The sequence below is a fragment of the Indicator indicator genome, chromosome 26 (assembly GCF_027791375.1).
Source record: "Indicator indicator isolate 239-I01 chromosome 26, UM_Iind_1.1, whole genome shotgun sequence".
Lineage (NCBI taxonomy): Eukaryota > Metazoa > Chordata > Aves > Piciformes > Indicatoridae > Indicator > Indicator indicator.
Genome location: NC_072035.1, coordinates 10,792,757 through 10,814,613, shown reverse-complemented (window position 1 = coordinate 10,814,613; position 21,857 = coordinate 10,792,757). Strand labels below are relative to the sequence as shown.

Sequence of the window (21,857 nt, the reverse complement as noted above, 5' to 3'; positions counted from 1 at the left end):
TTTGCCTCCTGTTTGAATTCAGCACCCACACATCACATGCATGCAGAGCAATCCTTGAGAAGCACCTTGACCTAGCATTGATTTTTTTTTTCTGCTGCCCCCTCTGTTTGAACTGGCTGGTTTAGAATCACTGCAGGAACTGCTGCTTCACTTAGATGGTCCCTTTTTGGGATCTAAAAAACATGTTACTGGCTACTTTTGTCCTTTTTTTTCTTCTTTCTTTCTTTCTTTCAGAAAGCACTGGTTTAATCTGCAGCTTGGATTAGCTGTTCAAGTATAAACTGATCCCTCTTAAGCAGGGGGTGCATGGTGAAGTCTCAGTAACTAGAGAAGAGAGAATCACAGCTGAAGAGAACTAACAGAAAACAGCTGTCAGCAGGAAGAACTACCTTGTGTGTGCTGTGTGTGTCAAGACTCTTCCATGGGCCAAGTTGTGGTGGAAGAAACAGGCAATGGCTTTGAATTATTTGGAAGTGACTAAGCAGATGAGTATCTCTTTGGTGAGTAATGAAGTTTCCCTTCTGAGCTCCCCATAAAGTTCAAGCTTTGCTGCAATCCTATATCCTGAGGCTAAGCAAGATTCCCAGCTGCTCTTCAATAAATACCTTTTGATACAAACTTTTCCTCCCAAGCTAGGACCTTGTGGCTGGGGAGCCAAACACAGTGTCCCATGAGCTGAAACCCTCAAACCAAAAGAAATCAGCTGTTGGTGGCTGATGATGCCAACTGAGAAGGCAAGTGAAATGATTACTTAAGCAATCCAGGAGTGGTCTTCAGGCTGGTAGCTTTGGAAGCTCTCAGCTTTACCCAAATTTGGTCCTCCTTGCTTCAGGAGATGGCTGGAGAGTTATTTTTCCACCAGAGAAAGCTGTAAAGCTTGCTGAAGCTCTGCATCTTCCTCCTCACGGCGCTGCCTCTCCCGTTCCTCCTGCTCCCTCACTGACAGCTCCATGGCAAGCTGCAAGTCTTTCTCAAAGCTGGAAGGTTCACTTGGAGTGCTGCAGTGTGGGGTACCTGAGCTTGTGAGGAGGCTTTCCTGCAGTGCCCTGGAGGAGAAAAAGAACTTCAAGGAGTAAAGGAGACAGAGCCAGCGTCACACCTCCTGCAATCACCCTCCCCAACAACTGTTTTCAAACTGTGACCCTGAAACCCCTCTCCCCAGAGGGCTGAGAGAAGCTTTCTGGATGAGAGAGCAGCTGTTCTAACATCTGTATGACTCCCAACATAAAAGCTGCTCTCTGAAGGCTCCTCAGAACCTTTCACACACACCAACAGTTCCATTTTCAAGGGCTCCTGAAAGCATTCTCACCCACTTTAAACACCACACCACTTCCCACACACAGAAGAACCAGGGGGATGCATTCTTCTGTCTGCACAAAGATGTCTTTGCACTGCACTGCAGGAAGACCTCACAGAGCAGATTCTCCAGGGTCCATTAAACATATGTTGCTGTCTTTTGAAGGCTTACATAATGATTTTGAGAAGGGAAGGGAAAAAAAAAAAAAAAAAAAAAAAAAGAGAGAGATACCCTGAAGGGTGCAGCATCTCATAAACAAACAATCAGCCTAAAGGGACCGAATTCACAGTGCTAAGAGCAGAACAGAAGGACTGTGTTTATTTTTGGGGTAAAAAAATCTGTTCTGTCCCACAGCTGAGCTACAAAGATGAACTACATTAAGTCAGGGAAGCCCAATTTAGAGTCCTTGTTCATTAAAAAAGAAGAAAAAAAAAAAGTTAAAAGCACAAGAAAAGAGACTCTGAGTTCTGGGCATCCTACAAATATGCAGGAAGCAAAAAAAACCCCAAAACATAAAATGAACTACATTAAGTCAGGGAAGCCCAATTCAGAGTCCTTGTTCATTAAAAAAGAAAAAAAAAAGTTAAAAGCACAAGAAAAGAGACTCTGAGCTCTGGGCATCCTACAAATAGGCAGGAAGCAAAAAAATACCCAAAACATAACAAGGTGCAAAATTGTTTCATGGTATTGCTGGAAGTGTTTTTGCTCTGTCACTGTATGGCTTGATGTGAAATCAAATGAGTTACCTCTGATACTCTATGTTGAAGTCTGGTGAATATGCAACTGCTCCATTGGAGTGCACCCCCATGTCCTAGAAGTGGGGAGAAACAGGCAATATCACAGCTGTTAACACATCTGTGGTGCAGCTCACTGAAAGGGAACTCTTAAATCTCTCTGATTTCTTCTCTGAAGTATCTATCACTGCGTTTTTCCTCTTCTGGGGTTCTCAGAAGAACAGCTCCTGCAGTGGTTCCATCAAGAGAGGCAGCTGCTGCTGCATGGTCCTCATCAGAGCTGTCAGATCTGCACTGCACAGATCACAGCACCCTTCCTTACCTTACTGCCACCAGATTCCAACAAGCTCTGCTGAATAGCAAACTGCATGATCTCGTTATCCTCATCCTGCACGTGGATGTTCCTGCCATCATCTTGGACGTGGTAGGATTTGGGGATCTCAAACACCGACTGGTCAACCTCAAAATTAGCACCTAGAGAAGACAAATACAGTTCCAAATGTGGCACAGTCTGTTTTTACATGATGTGCCTTGAAAAACTCTGATGATCCATAGAAATGTTTTGGTTGGAAGACTTTTCAGCTCATCCAGTCCAACCCTTAACCCAGCACTGCCAGGCCACCACTAAACCATGGCCCTCAACACCACATCTCCACAGCTTCGAAACCCCTCCAGGGATGGAGACTCCACCACTGCCCTGGGCAGCCTGGGCCAGGCCTTGACAAACAACAAGGGGAAGAAGTTGTTCCTCATAGCCAACCTAAACCTCCCCTGGGGCAACCTAAGGCCATGTCCTCGGTGTCAAGCAGCAGGACTAGAGAAAATGGTTACAAGCTGTGCCAGGGGAGGTTTAGGCTGGATATGAGGAAATTTCTCCACTGAAAGGGTTCTCAAACATTGAAATGGCCTGCCCAGGACAGAGCCACCATCCCTGGGAGTGTTCATCAAGCCCTGTGGACCTGGCACTTAGGGACCTGGTTTAACGTTGACCATTCAGTGCTGGGTCAAAGGTTGGACTGGATGATCTTTGAGCTACCTTCCAACCAGATATATTCTGTGATTTCCTCTTGTCCTATCACTTGTTCCTTGGGAGAAGAGACCAAGCCTCACCTGGCTCCAACCTCCTTTCAGAGAGTTGTAGAGAGCCAGAAGGTCTCCTCTCAGCCTCCTTTTCTCCAGGCTGAAGAACCCCAGTTCCCTCAGCTGCTCCTCACAACATCCATGCTCTAGACCCTGCTGTTTATGCATGACTCAGTTAACTCCACAAATGCAGATGAACCACCTGGCTGAATGTACCCACAGGCTCTGAAAGGCTTCTGTGGCCACAAGCATGGCACTAAGACAGAAAGCAGGGTCTTTCTTTTGGATGCTGGCACATGCAACAAAAAAACCCAGTGTGCAGCAGAGCACTGAGGTGGCTGAACACTGACAAAGCCAGATGGGAGAATAAAAAGGTTTCAGGAGATAAAACACTACAGTGACCACTCTGAGATAACTCCTAATGAATGGATCTGCAACAGCTCATAGGACAGGGAATCACTGGGTATGTGCAGTCATGAGCATCCTGCTTCAGGCATGATCCACTCTTTGCTTGAAAGAACTTGCAGATCTCGTGACAGCTAATTTGGATTTCACTTCCCACAGCACCAGAATTAGGAGGAAGTTGCTCCCCTTCAGTGTGGTGAAGCACTGGAACAGGCTGCCCAGAGAAGTTGTGAAGGCTCCAAGCCTGGGAGTGTTCAAAGCCAGGTTAGATGATGCTTTGAGCATTCTAGTCTAGGAGGAGGTGTCCCTGCCCATGGCAGGGGGTTGGAACTAGATGATCTTGAAGGTTCCTTTCAATCCAAATCATTCTATGGATCTATGATCCTCTAAAATTAGACCTTGAAATACTTGGTAAAGCTTGTTAGAGCTCAGTTCAGTCTGGCAGGAACTGAAGAGACAGAATGGGTGAGCAAGAACAGCACCCAGATCAGCTGTGACACACTGCAGCTCCCTCTCAGCCATTAACTCAGCTCTCTCCTGTGCATCCCACTGACAGACACCTACAAAGATGCAATCACTGCATCTTCCCCCTCCTCACCTGACTCACACTGTGCAGCTCCAACACCTTGTGAGGATGTTTTGTCAGCTGTCCTGCAGCCATTGACATTTTCAAATGTAATTCGGGCATTCAGCACGTGGAAGAGGGGAATTTCTGTAAGAAACAGGGGGAAATTTCTGTCAAAAAGGGAACTCTCTCCTTCACTCCCACACCTACAGCCACATCAATCCTTTACTTGAATATATTCCACAAGCAGCACCCAGTAGAGAGCAACTCATTTCATCCTGAAGCTGCCCTTAGTCATTCTCACTCTCTTATGATCTCTTATTTTATAAACAGAATTAGGAATTGAAGCTAAGAGGATGGGGTTGGCACCAGCTTGTTCTTACTGAAATGATCCAGTCTCTAAAAATTCCTCCCCTGCCCTTTCCTTTCCTCCACTTTTGTTCAAGGCCAGGTTAAATGAGGCCTGGAGCAACCTGGTCTCATGGGAGGTGTCTCTGCCCACGGCAGGGGCTTGGAACTAGATGAGCTTTGAGGTCCCTTCCAACCCAAACCCTTCTAGGATTGTTGTCATGCAAAATTTGGATTCAGTCACCCCAGATGCAGGACAGGGCTCTGAGTTCTAGCTACCAGTGAAAAAATAACAGTTTTTGTAAATCCCCTGCTGCAGTAACCACAGAAAGAAAGGAAAGGAAGAAGATGCTGCAAATAAGAAAAATGGCTAAGAGTTACCAATTTTGACAGGAAATCCTGGTGGGAATTCCAGAGTGATGAAATCCCGAAGCCTGGCAAAATGAGCACTTGTCCTGGCCATCAGATCAATGATTGGAGTGACTTGTTCCATGAGAGACAAGGGAAACTCCTCACTCATCCACAAGGTCGCTTTGAATCTTAAAGAGAAAGTTGCATAAAGTTTGCACGAAACCCATCCTCAGTTTACAGTCTGGGAACAGATGCAGCAAAAGACAGCACAGGGTCAGCCAGGCACTGCTCTGAGAACCTGAGCCACACTCCTGGGCAGCCCTAAGGCAGAGCACTGGAGGCCACTCACAAGTTACAGCAAGAGTCCCACAGGTTCTCTTTGACTGGGGGGGCATGGAGAAGAATGTGGCCAGCAGGTTGAGGAAGGTCCTTCTCCCACAGTCTGCTCTGGAGTATGGGGTCCAGTGCTGGACTCCCCAGTTCGAGAGAGTCCAGCAGAGGCTACGAAGATGCTGAGAGGCCTAGAGCATCTTTGTGAGGAGGAAAGGCTGAGAGACCTGGGGCTGTTGAGCCTGGAGAAGAACAGCCTGAGAAGGGATCTGACCAATGCTCTGCAAGAGCTAAAGGACCTATGAGGGGCAAGAGGCTGGGTCCAGATTCCCTTCAGTGGTGTCCAGGGACAATGGGCACAAACTGGAACCCAGGAGGTTCCATCTGATCAGAAGGAGAAACTTCTTTGGTGTGAGGCTGCTGGAGGCCTGGAGCAGGCTGCCCAGAGAGGTTGTGGAGCCTCTTTTCTCTGCAGAGCTTCCAAACCCTGCTGGCCATTGTGATCCTGGGCAAGCTGCTGTGGGTGCCCCTACTTGAGCAAGGGAGATTGGACTGGATGATCTCCAGAGGTCCCTTCCAACCCCACCACCATACTGGGATTGTGTGAGTTTGTAGATGAAGAATTTGACCATAGCTGAATACTTCAAGATCTCTTTTCATTAACTCTGAAAGCAGGGGGAATACCACCCTGGGTACTTGTAGAAAAAAGAAGGGGGAGACAAGGGGAGACAAGGGGAGACAAGGGGAGACAAGGGGAGACAAGGGGAGACAAGGGGAGACAAGGGGAGACAAGGGGAGACAAGGGGAGACAAGGGGAGACAAGGGGAGACAAGGGGAGACAAGGGGAGACAAGGGGAGACAAGGGGAGACAAGGGGAGACAAGGGGAGACAAGGGGAGACAAGGGGAGACAAGGGGAGACAAGGGGAGACAAGGGGAGACAAGGGAGAAAGAAAAAGGAAGAAAATGTTTTCCAGAGATTAGCTGACTGGGAAGAGGCCAATTAGAAACAGTTAAAAGAATTCCTCACTTCTGTGTTCGAATGGTGACCTCCTTTGGTCTTCCAATGTCTCTGCCTTTCAAATCAAACTCGGGGTCAAAGTATTCCTCCAGAGTAATAGCAGTGGGGTTGTTACTTGCAGCATACTCTGTTGTCTTGGTTGTACTCTGTAAGGGAAGAGAGGAAAAAGCTCAAAATCCAGAAGTATGGAACAAGCAGACAGCAACTAAAAGAAGAGACTCTTAAGATACCTTCTTTATTTGAGACAAGTGATGCATAACCATAAATACAAAGATATATTTAGATTATTTTCTACTGAGGTTGAAAATCTCCAAGCACTTCAGAGATGGAAAACATCTGCTTCAGTATTTCCAAGCTAGAGACCAACCAGAAACACACACACAAAGCTACAGAACTTCTAGGCTCCAAATCCTTTCATTAAAGGCAAAACTTTGATGGGGTATTTGAAACAATAATCTCTAGATAGGAGATATGCAGCACCACCTTGATACCAAGCCAGCAGCTGGCAAATCTATCATCTACTGCAGCATGCACAGATGGACAGGAGTGGCTAAAAGCCACATCAAAAGCATTATCAACACGTGTCAGAACAACAGAAGACAGAGGGTTTTCCTCTGAGCTGCTCAAGAGGAGGGTGCTGACATGTCACACCATCCTTTCACATCTTTGAGGATCACCATCTCCCACCTGAGGCTCCTGCAGCTCTCTGGACCTGCCTTCCCAGGTCACTGCTGGGTCAACACCAAGATCTGTGCATGCTAAGACCTGCTTCCACTGCTCACAGCCCAGCTCTTGCTGTGCTCACAGATTCTATGACATTTTCCTAAGGGCATTCAGAAGGAGGTACCTGCTGCTTGTACAGCACATCTGAGGGATAAAAACAACCAAAAACATCTTCAGGGAACATTTAAACCTCATCATCAAAAGTGCTGCCAAACTAAGGGAAGGAAGCAAATCCTGGAGCTGGGGTGGTTCAACCTGGAGAAGAGAAGACTGCAGGGGGACCTCAGAGCTGCTTTCCAATACCTGAAGGGATCCTATAGGAAGGCTGCAGAGGGACTTTTCCTGGGGGTGTCTAGAGACAGGACCAGGGGGAATGGTTTGAAGCTGAGGGAGTAGGGTTAGACTGGAGCTTAGGAAGTTGTTCTTCAGTACAAGGGTGGTGAGACAGTGGAACAGGTTGCCCAGGGAGATTGTGGATGCCTTCTGCCTGGAGGTATTCAAGGCCAGGTTAGACAAACCCCTGAGCAACCTGGTCTAGTGGAAGGTGTCCCTGCCCATGGCAGGGGGATTGGAGCAGATGAGATCTAAAGTCCCTTCCAATCTAAGCCATTCTATGATTCTATGATCCACATGCCTGAAATTCCCATCAGCACAGATCTTTGGGATGCAGTGATGCGTTTGGACATCAGAGACACTCACCTGAGCACCATACTCATGCTCCACTGTACCCAGAAAGGATTCCAGGGGGTTTCTGTCAGCTTCAGGATATCAGGAGGGGAAAAAAAAAAAAAAAAAAAAAAAGGAAACAAACCCCCAGTTAATCAGCAGTAAAATTTACACATGCACCAGGCTGACAGCAAGGCAAGCCACAGTGAAGTAAACATTTCACATCTCCTCTAAGCTTCACCCAAGGCAAGGCCAGGACCTACACTTGACACTACAAAGCAGGTACAATTCACAGATCAGGGGCAAAGATTTTCTGTGCTTTCTACCATTAGTAGACAGTTTTGTTATTCACAGTTTCTCCCCCTCCACCCCAAGGCTGACCAGTGAAGGGCAGGGGTTCCACAGGAAGTTACAAGCTGGTGACTCTTAGTAATCTATTTTTAATACCACAAGTGCACCAAACCAAAACAAGTCCAAGCAAACAAAGCCCACATGAAACTTGTAATCATGGCCAAAGCAAAAGTAAATGCATGAATATATTCCAGAGCAGGAAAAAGCATGGAAAAGTGAAGCCTTTTAGCACTTCCAACAGTTTTGAAAGGTCCTTTCTTCCTCTAAACACAGGTAAGATAAAGACTAGTTCATTTGGTGCCCAGTGACAAGGGACAACAAACACTAACTGGAACCCAGCAGGTCCCATCTGAACAGGAGGAAAAACTTCTTTGGTGTGAGGGTGCTGGAGGCCTGGAGCAGGCTGCCCAGAGAGGCTGTGGAGTCTCCTTCTCTGGAGAGATTCCAAATCCACCTAGCCATTGTGATCCTGGGCAAGCTGCTGTGGGTGCCCCTGCTTGAGCAGGGGAGTTGGATTGGATGATCTCCAGAGGTCCCTTCCAACCCCACCACACTGGGATTTGTAGGTTAGGAGTCAAGTAATGAGCTACATCAGACACAATATGAAAGCAAACCAGGGCAAAGTTAGCAAGAAAAGTATTCCCCTTGTCTACCTGCCCAGTAACACAGAGAAGGTATCAGAGAGCCCAAAGGTTTAACACCAGAAGAAGAGTCAGAAAATGTTTGGACTTGATCTCAAAGATCTTTTCCACCCCAAACGATTCTGTGATTCTATTTCCAGTTATCCTGTAGGAAAACTACCTTTGTATCTTTTCTTCTCCTCTTCTGTCAAGTGCTCCGTTCGGATTTTGGTGACCACGTTCACATTGTTGGCAAAGTACACCTGGAAAAACCAGAAAGGTACAAGGACAAAAAGCACCATAGGTTACCAAAACAAAACAAAACAAACAAACAAAAAAGAGTTTTCTCTAGGAAAAACACCAGGTGAACAAATCTAGAGATAAAATGAAGCAGCAGGGATCTGCTCCTCACTGACAAAGATCATCTTTAACACACTGGGGATCAACAAGCTGCATTTGGGGTCTTCACTTTGGTAGAATGAAAAATCTGATCTATTTTTGACAGCTTTGCCAAGGCAATCAGGACATGCCACCTGCTGGGCAAGCTGGCAAAGTAACCCTGCAAATCACACACCAGAGGGTCTCCAGCCAGCAGACAGCTCCCAAGGATCCTGTGCTTCAAGAGCAGCAGGGTTTGGTGTCACAGGAGACTGTGACAGCAGCAGAAGTCAGCCTTTCAGCCTAGATTTACACCTCAAAACTAAACAGGCATGTCCAAGCTTGCTGGAAAGATTTCCCAGCTGGGCAGAGAATTTGAGAGAGAACAAGGCAAAAAAGTCAGATAATGCTCTTTCTAAACAGAGGGCACTGGCAAGACCTTCCAGATGGAATTTAGTGATTGTTCCTGCAGAGACAAACTCTCAAGACCCCCATGTCCAACTCAACAGCCCTGAAGAAAAAAACTTCTCAGCAAAGCAGAAAGCTCTTCAGCATTTCTTCTGTTAAATAACATTTTTAAAGTATCATTGATTGCCCAAATCCCCAAACCTGGAGTAAACACTGAGTCAGGGAAGTTAATTCTTGTGATTCTTCCCTTAAATTCCTAACACAGCAAAGCTGTAAAAACCATCTTCAGGAAGAACTCACTGAAGGGGAATGAGGACAAGCCCAGTGTCACATGGAATATCTATTAACCCAAACAGCTGAATGACTCTTGAGCATGGCTGGGGTCATTAATTTACCAGCAGTTTTCTGTAACTTGAGTTGATAACAGCCTCCTGCTGTCAGGAGTTGCTCTATCTCCTTGCATCCTGTGCTGAAGGCACTTTACCAATGACTTCATCACCTTCCCAACAGTGAAAGAGTGACAACACTCATTCTTGAGTTAAATTCCACTTTTTGGAAGGAGTTCTAGCAGCTGTGCCAAATTTTTTGCCCCTTTTCTGAAACACTTTGATCCTTCCTCTCCGCTCCAGCCCCTGGCAACTTCCTGCACACAGGCAACATCCCTCCCGCAAGCTTGGGAGCCCTGAAGGTCCTCACTCCTGCCCACTTCTGCTGACAACGGAATAATGCTCTCAATGGGAAGTTTAAGACCCAAAATATCCAAGCAATAAAGGCAAAAATCAGCATCATGCTTCAGTGACCTAGAAAATCTCATAAAGAACACAATGGCCTTTACCTTTGCTTCATAACCATTCACACCTTCTGCTCTCTCTGTCTTCCACACCCAGAATCCAGAGGTGGTTCTGACAAAAAGCAAACACGAGGGTCATCTATAAACAGATGCATTTCTACACAAACCCCAGCTTGTTCCTCCCAAATTTGACTTTAAACAACATCTGAAGGGGTACTTCATGATTAATCTCAGATAAAAATCACAAGTCACTCCGTCCCTCACACATATCTGAGGGCTGAGGAAGTTGTGCTGCTTCTTTTCTTAGCTCATGGTCAATACTCAAGAGATTTTAAGCTCATGGTCAACACTCAAGAGATTTTAGGCCTACCATGGCAATTTGGGGACATTAAGAGTGTCCAGTTAGGACCTTAGTCTCTGGGTGGGCAGATGCTGTAGTTACTAAGGCTCAGCAAACTTCAGAGAGACCAGTTCTGGGCAGCTTTAAAAGGTTATTAAATATTCAAGAGAAAGATGTTGGAAATCTACATCTTGCTTTGAAACTGTGTGCTTGTGACCATGGGGAAGGTTACTGCAGCACAGAGCACTCCCAAAGGAGATACACACGAAGGGTTGTATCCTATACTGGGCACTGGTGAGGCCACATATTGAATATTGGTGTCAGGTTTGGGCCCCTCACTCCAAGGATATTCAGGGGATGGAGCATATCCAGAAAAGGGAAACAAAGCTGGGAAAGGTTTGGAGAACAGGGCTGGTAAGGAGCAGCTGAGGGGCATGGGGTTGTTTAGTCTGGAGAAAAAGAGGCTGAGAAGAGACCTCATTGCTCTCTGCAACTCTCCAAAAGGAGGTTGGAGACTGGTGGGAGTTGGTCTCTTCTCCCAAGGAATAAATGATAGGACAAGAGGAAACAGCCTCAGGTTGCACCAGGGGAGGTTTAGCCTGGACACAAGCAACTTCTTCCCCTTGAGGGATGTCAAGGCCTGTCCCAGGCTGTTCAGGGCAGTGGTAGAGTCCCCATCCCTGGAGGGGTTTCAAAGCTGTGGAGATGTGGTGCTAAGGGCCATGGTTTAGTGGTGACCTGGCAGTGCTGGGTTAATGGTTGGAGTGGATGACCTCGGAGGTCTTTTGCAGCCTAAACGTTTCTGTGATTACCACCCCTCTCACTAATATGATAAACTGGAAGTTTGCTGCACATCAGCTTTTTCCACTGGTAACTTGTTAGCAAGCAGCAGTGCCAAGCTGATCCAGCTGAATTTCTTTATCTAACACAAGATGAACTTTTGAGCCGCTCCAGCTCTCACCCGCCATTTTTTTTTTTTTATTACCAAGGCTTTTGAGAGTTTATCTTTAAAGTTTTATTGCAAGTATGCCCATCCATAACCTTGAAGGCTTCCTCTGTGAAGGGCAGGTCTCCAGCTTACCTTTCAAAAGCAATGTTTTTTGTATCAAGGCACGTGTTGATAATGGGAGAGGTGAGGCGTCGCTCCACATCTTTCCTCTTCGGTGTCATAGAGCCCAAGGTCAAACGCTTCATGTGCTGGGAGATCTCAAAACGTTCTGTTGTGACAAACTTCTCATCATGGTTGATCTCAATCAGCTCTGCCCAGCCTCCAGTATCTGTGGGAAATGACAGAATGGCTTAGGCTGGAAGGGACCTCAGAGATCATCTACTCCAACCTCCCTCTCATGGGCAAGGACACCTCGCAACTAGACTTCAGCTGCTCAAAGCTTCATCCAAGCTGGGCTTCAACAGCCCCATGAAGGAGCCATCCACAGCCTGGGGCAACAAATCCCAGAGTCTCTCCACCCTCATACTGAAGAGCTGAAATGGTACATCTTAGCCTAAAATACTTGGCAGCAAAGTTCCAGGATAAAAAATATGAGCACAAGACTCTGTATCACCACAAGGTGGACAATAATTCACTTTTTCACTCAGCTGGGATCAAATTTTCAGCTGTACCTAAAAATTATTTGGGGGGAGGGAGGGGAGGGGGTAGGTGTGGTAGTTCTAGGCTGTGCCTAGAAAATTTTCCACAGATCCTGAGTAAAAGTGATAGAATGTAAATAAATTACCATTGGATGCAAAAAGGAAAATAATGATAAGGTCTGAATAACCCCACTGGTCTGAAAACCAACATATAGATCTGTAAACTAATTTTCTGTCTCACTTCCTTCCCTCTGACAGGTACTAGCTCTGGCTTCTGCTGACCTTGAATGCCTTCTTGTTGTGGTTAAGTACTAATAGTGACTCTGCTCTCCTTTCTTCTCTTGTCCTGTGTACAAGTGGGGAAGGGGAAGCTATTAGTAGCCCCTCTGGTTTTGTCCAGGAGGGGGTTCTTGTGCTGTTTATAATTGTAAAGATATGTAAATGTTGTATATTTTGTACATATTCATTGCATTCCATATTTCTAGATTGTAGTTTTGCTTGTAAATACAGCTTCATTTGCCTTCCAACTGAGCTGGTCTGGCAATTTTATGTTGGGGGGGAAGGAATTTCAACCCACCACAGCAGGAGAGCAGAAGGAGATAGACTGAAAGACTGACGTCAAGTTTCAGCCCTGTTACCAAATTTTGACCTCAGATTTACCCAAAGTAAAGAACTGAAGCCATTGTGTTGCACCATAACACAGCATCTCTCTGAGCCTCACAGAACACATACATAAAGCTTTTATAGTATTCAGTACACAGCCTCAGCAAGTCTTCTGTTGCAAAAATTGTCCCCCTGTATTCACTGATGAGGCCACACCTTGAGTAATGGGTTCAGTTTTGGGTCCCTCACTCCAAGAAGCACATTGAGGGGCTGGGGCAGGTCCAGAGAAGGGCAACAAAGCTGGTGAAGGGTCTGGAGGACAGGGCTGGTGAGGAACAGCTGAGGGACCTGGGATTGTTCATCCTGGAGGAGGCTGAGGGGAAACATCGTCGGCTGTCTACAACTCCCTGAAAGAAGGTTGGATCCAGGCAGGGGTCAGTCTCTTCTTTCCAGGAACAAGGGACAGGATGAGAGGAAATGGTCTCAAGTTGCCCCAGAGGAAGTTTAGATTGGATATCAGAAGAAACTTCTTCACTGAAAGGGTTCTCAAACACTGGAATATGCTCCTCAGGGAAGTGGTTGGCTCCCCATCCCTGAAGCTGTTTTAAAGAGGCAGAGATGTGGTGCTGAGGGCCATGGCTTTGGTAACGTTAGAAAACGGTTGGACTGGATGAGCTTAAAGGTCTTTTGCAAATCAAACTGATTCTGTGACTAAGGAAACTGGGATTTCTCCCTGTGGCTCACACAGGTTTCAGAGCAGAACGCTGCTAAGATGCTTTACCTTCTCCCTTGAAAATCAAACTGCGCCTCCCTCTCTCCCAGCTCATGTTTTCAAAGCCCAGCAGAGTGAGGTCCACACGCAGCTTGGCACCACTTTTCCAGATGCGACAGACATCACTTGGACAAACTCTGGAAACCAGAGGGACTGTGGAAGAAAAGTGAGAAAGGTGGGAAAAACATTCAGCAGACTAAGCACATGGGAAGTCTGAACTTGAGTAGAAGCTCCATCCCTCGCAGAAGATTGCTCAGTGCTATGAGCATTATTCCAGGGGAGGACAGATACTGATCTCCTTCAGCTTTAAGAACAGTCAGCTTAGGGACCAACCCCACCAACTTGAAATTAAAGATGAATATGAAAAGGAAGGAAACATTAGTTTGGGCTAAAAGATGTGAAATGGCCTATCTTTTGTGATGTTTGTACTGAAACAAGTCCCTTTGTCTACAAATCAGAAGAAGTAATGATGAGGAGGATTCTCACCCCAGCTAGTGAACTCCCATTTCATCTCCACATAAAAGTCAGGAGTCTGGAGAAGGAAAATAATAAATTAATAGTTCATGAAATAGTTTTCATTGCTCATTCAGCACAGTGGGCTTTGTGAACATTTTAGATAAAGGAAAACAAAGAACTGAACATGGTGACACGATGACAGCAACAGGATGAGAAACAGCCTCAAAGTTGTGCCAGGGGAGGTCTAGGTTGGACATGAAGAACAATTTCTTCCCCACAAAAGCTTGCCAAGACTGTGGACAAGGCTGGGCAGTGGTGGCATCCCCATTCCTGGAGGAGATGTGGTGTTGAGGGTCATGGTTTAGTGGTGACCTGGCAGTGCTGGGTTAAGGGTCAGATTTGATGATCTGAAAAGCCTTCTCCAGTCTAAACTAATCTGTGATTCTCTGATAAATGAACGTTTAAAAATGAAATTGAGACCAACAGCCAAAGACACTGGCCTGCACTGCTGCTCTCTGATGAGCTATCCTGCCTTATTTTACTAGAGGAGCACCAACACCTTCAAGAGTTAGCCTTCAACATTGGAGTCATGACAAGGATGTCAAAGTGAAGTCAAGTAAAAACTCTCCATCCCCCAGATCGTTGTGGAAGACACAAGATGAAGCAAAGAACACAACTGCCCATCTGATTTCTGTCTGCTTAACTGAACTGCTTGAATGAGTGCAGTATGGAGTAGTAAGAGGTTTAACCTAAATCATTACCTCATTAATCTTTTGGAGTAATTCAGGAACTCCTCCAAGTGTCATAGCAGTCTGCTGGTAGTCCCGGTGCTGCAGAATCATTTGTACCATCTCTGGATCTCCTGTACTGACAGCCTCATGCAAAACTGAAAGAAGAAAAACCAGGACAATCTTTTGAGCAGGGCCTCCAAGATTGTCCTGTCAACAAAGGGGTGATGGTTTGAAACTAAAAGAGGGAGATTCAGACAGGAGAGAAGGAAGAAATATTTGACACTGAGGGTGGCAAGACTCCAGCCCACGTTGCCCAAAGAGATGGGAGGTGTCCCATGCCTGGAACCACTGCAGGTCAGGTTATTTGGGGCTCTGAGCAACCTGCTCTAGTTGCAGATGTCCCTGCTGACTGCAGGGTGTTGGACTGGATGAGCTTTAAAAGGTCTCTTTCAACTCAAACCATTCTGTGATGTCATGAAACTCAGACACAGGGAATTGCCTTGCTCTCTGAACAAAATACAGAACTCAAAATCATGGGTCTGGAGAATGGTTCTTATAAGGAGCAGATGAGGGGCCTGGGATTTTTTGATCTGGAGGAAACTGAGGGCAGAATTCATTGCTCTCTACAACTCCTGAAAGGAGGCTGGAGCAAGGTGGGGGTTGGTTTCTTCTCCCTAGTATCAGGTGACAGAATGAGAGGAAATGGCCTGAAATTGTGCCAGGGAGGTTTAGGTTGGAGATTAGACCACTCTTGCTGCAAGAGTGGTCAGGGATTGGAATAGGCTGCCCAGGGAGGTGGTGGAGTCCCCATCCCTGGGGACTCAAGAAACCTGTGGCCACGGCACTCTGGGACATGGTCTGATGCTCATGGTGGTGTTGGGTTGATGGTTGGACTGGATGATCTTAGAGGGCATTTCCAACCCAAGTGATTCTAAAATCCAACACCTACAATTGAAAAAAATGAACATAGGCCTGATGTTCTTCCAGCTCTTTACCTGTCCATCCCTGCCCATTCTCTTTGGTGACATCTGCCTTGTGCTGAAGCAGGACTTTGGCAGATTCTATGTAACCCAAGGAAACAGCAAGGTGCAGCAAGGTCCGGCCTCGTGGATCCCGTTGATCGACATCCTGTTGAGTATCCAAGAGAGGAAGAATGCTGAAGCTGTTCTGTGCAACCCAATTAATCAGAACACAGCAAGTAGAGTTTACACAAAGCTTGGCAGGAGTAATCCAGGAGTCAATATTCCCTTGGTATTGCCACATCTGTGGTGCACAGTGACCCTGTTCTGTACCCTGGACAGTGCAGTTTTACTTCCCCGTGGAGATAAAGAGAGAAGCAGAACAGGGCCTATAAAACTGAGATGGTAAGAACTGGTACCATCTAAGACATGACTGAGTTCTTGTTGATGCTTCTCATTTCTTCTTCTGTCATTATTTCTCCTTCAGGAGAAGTTCTCCTGAAGAAGAGGTTCTCTGCCAGGAGAAGACAGGAGCTTTAGTCTGTGTGCACTGCACCGTGGACAGTCAACAAGCCTGAGAAACCAACAGAGGGTTTAACACCACACAACATCATGAACAAGAGGAGGAAAAAGAAACAGAACAGGGCATACAACACCAGTTTTGATAGCACTTTGGGCAAGTCTAGAAGCAAATGGTATTTTACAAAGCATCCATCTGACTGACACACACACAGCACAATGAGGAGTGAGAGCATTTTGGACAAGGCACTAAAAACAAATGACCAAAGGAAAAAAAAAAAACCAAAACAACACAAAAAACCCCAACAAAACAACCCAACAAAACTACACAGGCATAACTAGCCAAAACATGCAAGCACAACATACTCATACCTTACATATTTGTCACTATTAGCTTAGAGATTTGAAACAGAAGAGCATCTATAACTAAAGGAAAAGGGGAAAGTCAATAGCAGAATAAGAAAGGAAAAGTTATTATGCAAGTTAACACGGTGTATCTGACAGCATCAAGTTGGAAAGATCACACACACAGAATAAGGAATGCTTCATTTGAAAGCATTCTCTTTCCACTTCTGTGGTGGTGTACTAATTCATCTAATGAATCTGCTTCCCCACTTCCTACAGCTCCAATGCCCACTGCACTGCCAGGCAAAGGACTCCAAGGTATCCCAACCAGTTGTCTTTGTCACTGTTAACTGCTCACCAAACATCCTACCTATCATTTGCCACACCAAGTGCAGTTGGCAAGTGTCTTTAGATTCCCTCAGGCACCCCTCTGACAGCAAGGCGTTTATCCCAAGGAAGCAGAAGGAAAAATATCTTTGGAATACATAAAAGAAAAAAAAGCAGAAATCATTTAAAAGCAGAGAAAGGAAGTAAGAGAGAGGCATATCCCATCTTAACATGTTGCTCATTTCCTTAGTTTGAGGTAGGAAGAGCACTTCCCAGGTGTAAACTGCAGCCTCAGACCAAAGAGAAGCAAAACAATCCTTGTTTAATAACAAACTTTCCCAGGTGAGAATGTTGAAGCAGAAATAAAGACACAAAAGCAACGTGCCAGGAAGGTTAAAGCTTTTGTTAAGGACTAAAAGTCCCATGAATTAGGTAAAAAGTAACTGCATTCCAAAGATTCTCCTACAAAGAGGACAGCAGCATGCTATAAGCAAGTGTTAGTGGGTCGTGGTGTGTCATTAGAATTGCAGATGATGGTCACTCATCGGGAGTTGGCCCAGCTGTTCTTTGGCTCACACACTTGTGGTGTCAGGTATAACGTAATGAACTTGCTCTGCTCCAGCAAACTCTACTCCACACCGGTGTCAGAGCTGTTCCACAGCATCTCAGCACGAAGGATGTTTGCTGCTCCAGCTCTGCTGCAGCTTTTCAGACCGTTTCCTTACGTCATTACATCTTAGCTGTCCCAGAAAGGGAACAGCTTTGTATTTTTTCTACTCTACAGCCCCAAACAATGATCTATTTTTTTACCAGAGATGCTGAAAACATTCCAGCCAGTATAAAAATGCTGCCTCCACAGCCTTCGACAGCAATGAAGCTGTAAGAATTGCTGGTCCTCAGCAAGTTAGGGGCTGATTTAATCTCCAGCAGCAGTAGCAGCAGCAACCACCTTTGCTGCACGTTGACTTCTCATTAAGGTAAGCAGGATTTATTGCTCTTCTGGCACATATACAAAAAATGCAACATCCATCATATCTGCTCTCCCTGATCTGCTTCAATGACTCCTAATACTTTCTACAGCCATTCTGCAACCCACACTTGAATGCTCTGGGCACGGCTTTGCAGATAAGAAGCCAACATTAAAGGTCTTACAGGACAAAAAGTGTATCCCTACACCTTCTGACACCACTCCTGCAGCCACAAATAAACAGGTGAAGAGAAAGAGGCACAGCAATCCTGCAAGCCCAGCAAACACACCTGGCAGTGCCATCAGGGTTACTCCTGCCTACACAGGCAGTAAGCAAGGAGCACCAAGCCCTGTACCATGGCACAAGCTCTTCTGAGGCCACCAGCCCCACCGCAGCCCCTCTATCACCCCGGTGTGCTGGTTACCTTGTCCTGCAGCTCCACATCCAGCCTCCTGTAGTCATTATTCCAGACCAGGACGTGCAGGGGATAATTGCTGCTGGCCCTGCCAGGGGAACTCATCATGCCACACACCTGCAGGAGCAGGGAAGCAGGGTGCCTACCCTCACTGTTCCCCCCTCTCTTGATTTTTGGAGACCCCAGATTACCTAAGCCTTGACCCTTTAAGCTTCTCCTCTCTCCTGGCACCTGCCCTCCCCAGGCGATATTGGGGAACACTGGATCACAAGCCCCAATGAACACTTCACCCCGCTCCAAGGTGGGGTCCCCTGCTCATAGACACCCCTCCTAGCCCCACACAACCAGGAGTCTCCCGCTTCTGGTGCCCCACACACACACACACACACACACCTGGGGGCCTTCTACTCCCCTCAGCCCCCCACTCCTAAGGGTCTCTCTTGCTCCCAGTGTTCCCCACAGCCTCACGCTCCTGGGGGTTTCCCTGCTTCTGAGCCCACCCGCCCTTAGGTCCAGACCCTTGGGGGCCTCCTGCTCCCCTCGGACCTCTACTCCTGAGGGCCTCCCTTGACCCCAGCCCCACACACTCGAGTTTCCCCCGCTCCTGGGCCCCACACAGCGCCAGCCACCCCACCTCACCCCCGCGTCCCCCTTTCCTGTCCCTCAGGGCAGCGGTCGGGACGAACCACAGCGCTAGTCGGAGAGGGGAGCGCTTCCCCTCCGTTCCCTTCCGCCTGCCGCCACCGGCGAGCCCACGGAAAGAGGAAGTGGCTACTCCTCGCCTACCTTAACTCTTCCCCACCAGCGGGAGGGCCGATGGAGTGTTCCGCCCGCGACTGACCCACCGCGCAGGGGGTTGGCCTCAGTGTAGCATTAGGGAGGACTCAACGTACAGCACAGGCTGCTTCCTCCCCGCGCCTCCACCAGGCTTTGGTTTCGCCCGCTCTGCTGTAGAGCGGGGCGGGAGCGTCCGCCATAATGAGTGAGGGCAGGGCTTGCTGGGAAGTGGCTTTTTCTGCCAGCCTGCTGAAGCCTCCCGTCTCTCAGATCCTTCTTGCAGAGAGGGGATAGCGACCGGCCTGCGCAACCCCTGGCAGCAGGTGTCTGTGCTACCCCAAAAGCAGAGCACAGCCTGAGGTAGTCGTTTGCCAGGGGCAAACATGGCTGACTATGCCCCGGCGGCTTACCGCCCCTTTGCCAGCAGTGAACATGGCGTCGCAGTGTGGCCTCACACCTTCCCTCCTCGTCCGCCTGCGGACGACAGCCCTACGCTGCCGTACGCAGCTTGGTGAATCGCGCCGGGCGCCGGAGCGGGCGGCTTTGCCGTGCGCCTGCGCGCTTTGGATTCGGCTCGGCCGCCTGGCGGGGGCTGCCCGCGGGGAGCCGTTAGCGCGGCGGGACGCTCCCGGTGCCGCTACTGCCGCGCACCATGTCGAAGCGCCTGAGGAGCAGTGAGGTCTGCGCCGACTGCAGCGCCCAGGGTAGGCACCGGCGGCGGTGGCGGCCTCGGGGCGCGGCGAAGGCAACTAGCCCATCCCCCTCCCCTCAGACCGGGCAGCGGCACTTCCCCGCCTCAGGCGCGGAGGGGCCGGCGGGAAGCGCGGAGCCTCCCCCGGGCCTTCCATGGTAGGGACAGGGGGTCCTGTCAGTGGGGCGGCCGCGGCCCCCAGTGTGGGCCCGCACCTCCCCGGCGCTGCTCCGCGGGTGTCAGCGCCTTGCAGCGGCCCCTCCGCCGGTGGAGCCGGGTTTGGACGCGTTTTCAGCGGTGTGGTCGGTATTGGCCTCCTCCTGAGGCACCCGTTCTCACCGGGCGGTGGGGAGCTTTGACTCTCTCCCCAGTTCGCTCTGGCTTTGGAGTTAAAGCGCTGGTAACCCGGCTGGTACCGCCGTCTCCTCCCCACCTGCCTTCTGGGGCTGCACTGAGGGGCCTGACCTCCGAAGAGAGGCCTGTGGACAACAGCAGCCTCTGGTTATAAGTGAATCTGGAGCTCCTCGGCTTCTAAAGGTGTAAGACTTGCTTAAAGAAGTCGAACAGGCGCAGATCTAAAAGGTGTGAAGCGGGTGTAGGTTGGCAATGCGTCACGGAAAGGGACAGTGGCAGTTTTGGGGACGTGAGAAGGTAGGGGTAGGGCTGGCTTTGGAGACATCCCGTTCTCTGAGGGTCAGGAGGAAAGAAAGTTTGGCTCAGAAGGTGCCCCACAGCCTGGGCTGAGTGTAAGAATCCCAGCCATCCAAAGAAAGGGTGTTCTGAAGTGTCTGATGGGCTGGAAACCTTCAAGTGAGCAACATGTGTTCTGTGTTGACAAGCACGTTGTCTGTCTTACACTGCAGACAAAGTTTGGGAGCTTATGCAAACGAATCTTGTTTTTAGCAAGTTGGCTCCATCTCCTTTCCCCACCATCTGTAGTTTTGCAGTTCTTGTTTGCTTACAGTGTCAATTTGTTGGCTTTCCTCCTTTGTTGTTTGCCTTCTGTGCTGATTCTTCCAGTGTAATTACTTCTGTACATAAGTGAAATGAGTTAAAGCACTGCAATGGAGATAACATTTGAATGGCCAGAAGATAGGATGTGGGAGAGGGGATAAGAACTTTAGTAACATGGCACTTCTGTTTAAAAATAATAAAATGATAAAAAAAACCTAAATTAACTGTCAGGGAGTTACTTTTATCTTCACAGAGCTTTGTTTTCACAATAAATAGGGATAACACCACAAGATACTCAGGGTCTATCTTACAGGAGTTAAGGTATCTAGCTTCTAAACATCGATGGGGTGGTGACTTTGAGATAAAGCTGTGTCACTGTTTGTTAAGCTCCTCAGGACTACTCAGAGTGACAGAATCACTGTTGGAGTCATCTTGTAAGCCGGCTTTCGTGACATTATAGCCTTGTCAGGTATTTACTTGGTCTTGGTGAAGAAATCTGCTGCTTTATCCATACAGACAAAGAAATCTTAATATCAGAGAATCACAGAATGGGAGGGGTTGGAAGGAACCTCTCGAGATGATCAAGTCCAACCCCCCTGCCAAGGCAGGGTCTCCCAGACAGGGTCACAAAGGAGCACTTCCAGGTGGGTTTTGAATGTTGCCAGAGATGGAGACTCTACCACCTCTCTTGGCAGCCTGTTCCAGTGCTCCATCACCCTTAAATTAGTTTCTCATCATAGAATTGTTTGGGTTGGAAAAGCCCTCTAAAATCACCAACCCAACGCCACCATGGCTGTCAAACCGTGTCCCCAAGTGCCATGTCCACACATTTCCTGAACACCTCCAGGGATGGTGACTTTACTGCCTCCTTGGGTGACCTGTTCCAATGCCTGACCAGCTTCTTATTCTTGGAACTTACGTTCAAATTTGTGCCTGAATTTAATCCTTTTTAAAATAAATAAATCAAACTCTGCTTTCAGTTGAAGCAGAGAACTTGTCAGAGGGGTGTTTGGGAGCTGCTGCATGTGGCTGTGTCTGAGACCTGGGACACTGCAGCTTTCTCACCCCCACCAGGAGGATCAAGACAATTATTCCCTGCCCTTTGATCTTCATCAGTACAGCTTTGCTTCTGTGTCAAAGTATGAGTGATTTTTCTGTTACAGGAGGTGACTTTTTTTCTGTCTTTTCTGCTACACTTCCTATTCTCAGGCAGGAGTTCACTTTTCAGCCTCATGGCTGGGGCTTGTCTTCAGTGCACGCTTCCTGTTTTGAATTGCTCTGCCATGTCCTGACAGCAGAGCTGACCTATCTCTGAGCCTCACCCCTCCTGTATTTTGGTAGCAGCTTG

At 47.8% G+C, this 21,857-nt stretch overlaps 2 protein-coding genes across 7 annotated transcripts in view; one reads left to right on the top strand and one right to left on the bottom strand.

The window, feature by feature from the left end:
* Positions 1-19,027, bottom strand: ANKRD13A (ankyrin repeat domain 13A). The gene is made up of 16 exons (XM_054392488.1): positions 19,004-19,027; positions 18,097-18,204; positions 15,550-15,682; positions 14,585-14,709; positions 13,854-13,899; positions 13,377-13,520; positions 11,487-11,682; positions 10,111-10,177; positions 8,671-8,752; positions 7,552-7,610; positions 6,139-6,275; positions 4,811-4,968; positions 4,115-4,228; positions 2,354-2,505; positions 2,044-2,108; positions 1-1,046 (listed from the first exon to the last, which is right to left on the bottom strand). Exons 2-16 carry the CDS (start codon positions 18,193-18,195, stop codon positions 848-850), a joined length of 1,776 nt encoding a protein of 591 aa, XP_054248463.1. The 5' UTR covers positions 18,196-18,204; positions 19,004-19,027; the 3' UTR covers positions 1-847.
* A 489-nt stretch (positions 19,028-19,516) lies between these two features.
* Positions 19,517-21,857, top strand: part of GIT2 (GIT ArfGAP 2) — a 29,277-nt gene continuing 26,936 nt past the window's right edge. For all 6 annotated transcript variants that reach the window (XM_054392476.1, XM_054392477.1, XM_054392479.1 and 3 more), the window contains exon 1: positions 19,517-19,568. In XM_054392476.1, the coding sequence (XP_054248451.1) occupies positions 19,517-19,568 (52 nt within the window). The remainder of the gene's footprint in view (positions 19,569-21,857) is intronic.

Coding starts and splice junctions, on each gene's coding strand:
- ANKRD13A (XM_054392488.1), bottom strand. CDS start 18,195: ATGATGAGTTCCCCTGGCAGGGCCAGCAGCAATTATCCCCTGCACGTC. Junction 13,900..14,584: donor TACTCCAAAAGATTAATGAG/GTAATGATTTAG, acceptor TTCCTTCTCCAG/ACTCCTGACTTTTATGTGGA. Junction 4,969..6,138: donor GTCACCATTCGAACACAGAA/GTGAGGAATTCT, acceptor TTTCTCTTTAAG/ATTCAAAGCGACCTTGTGGA.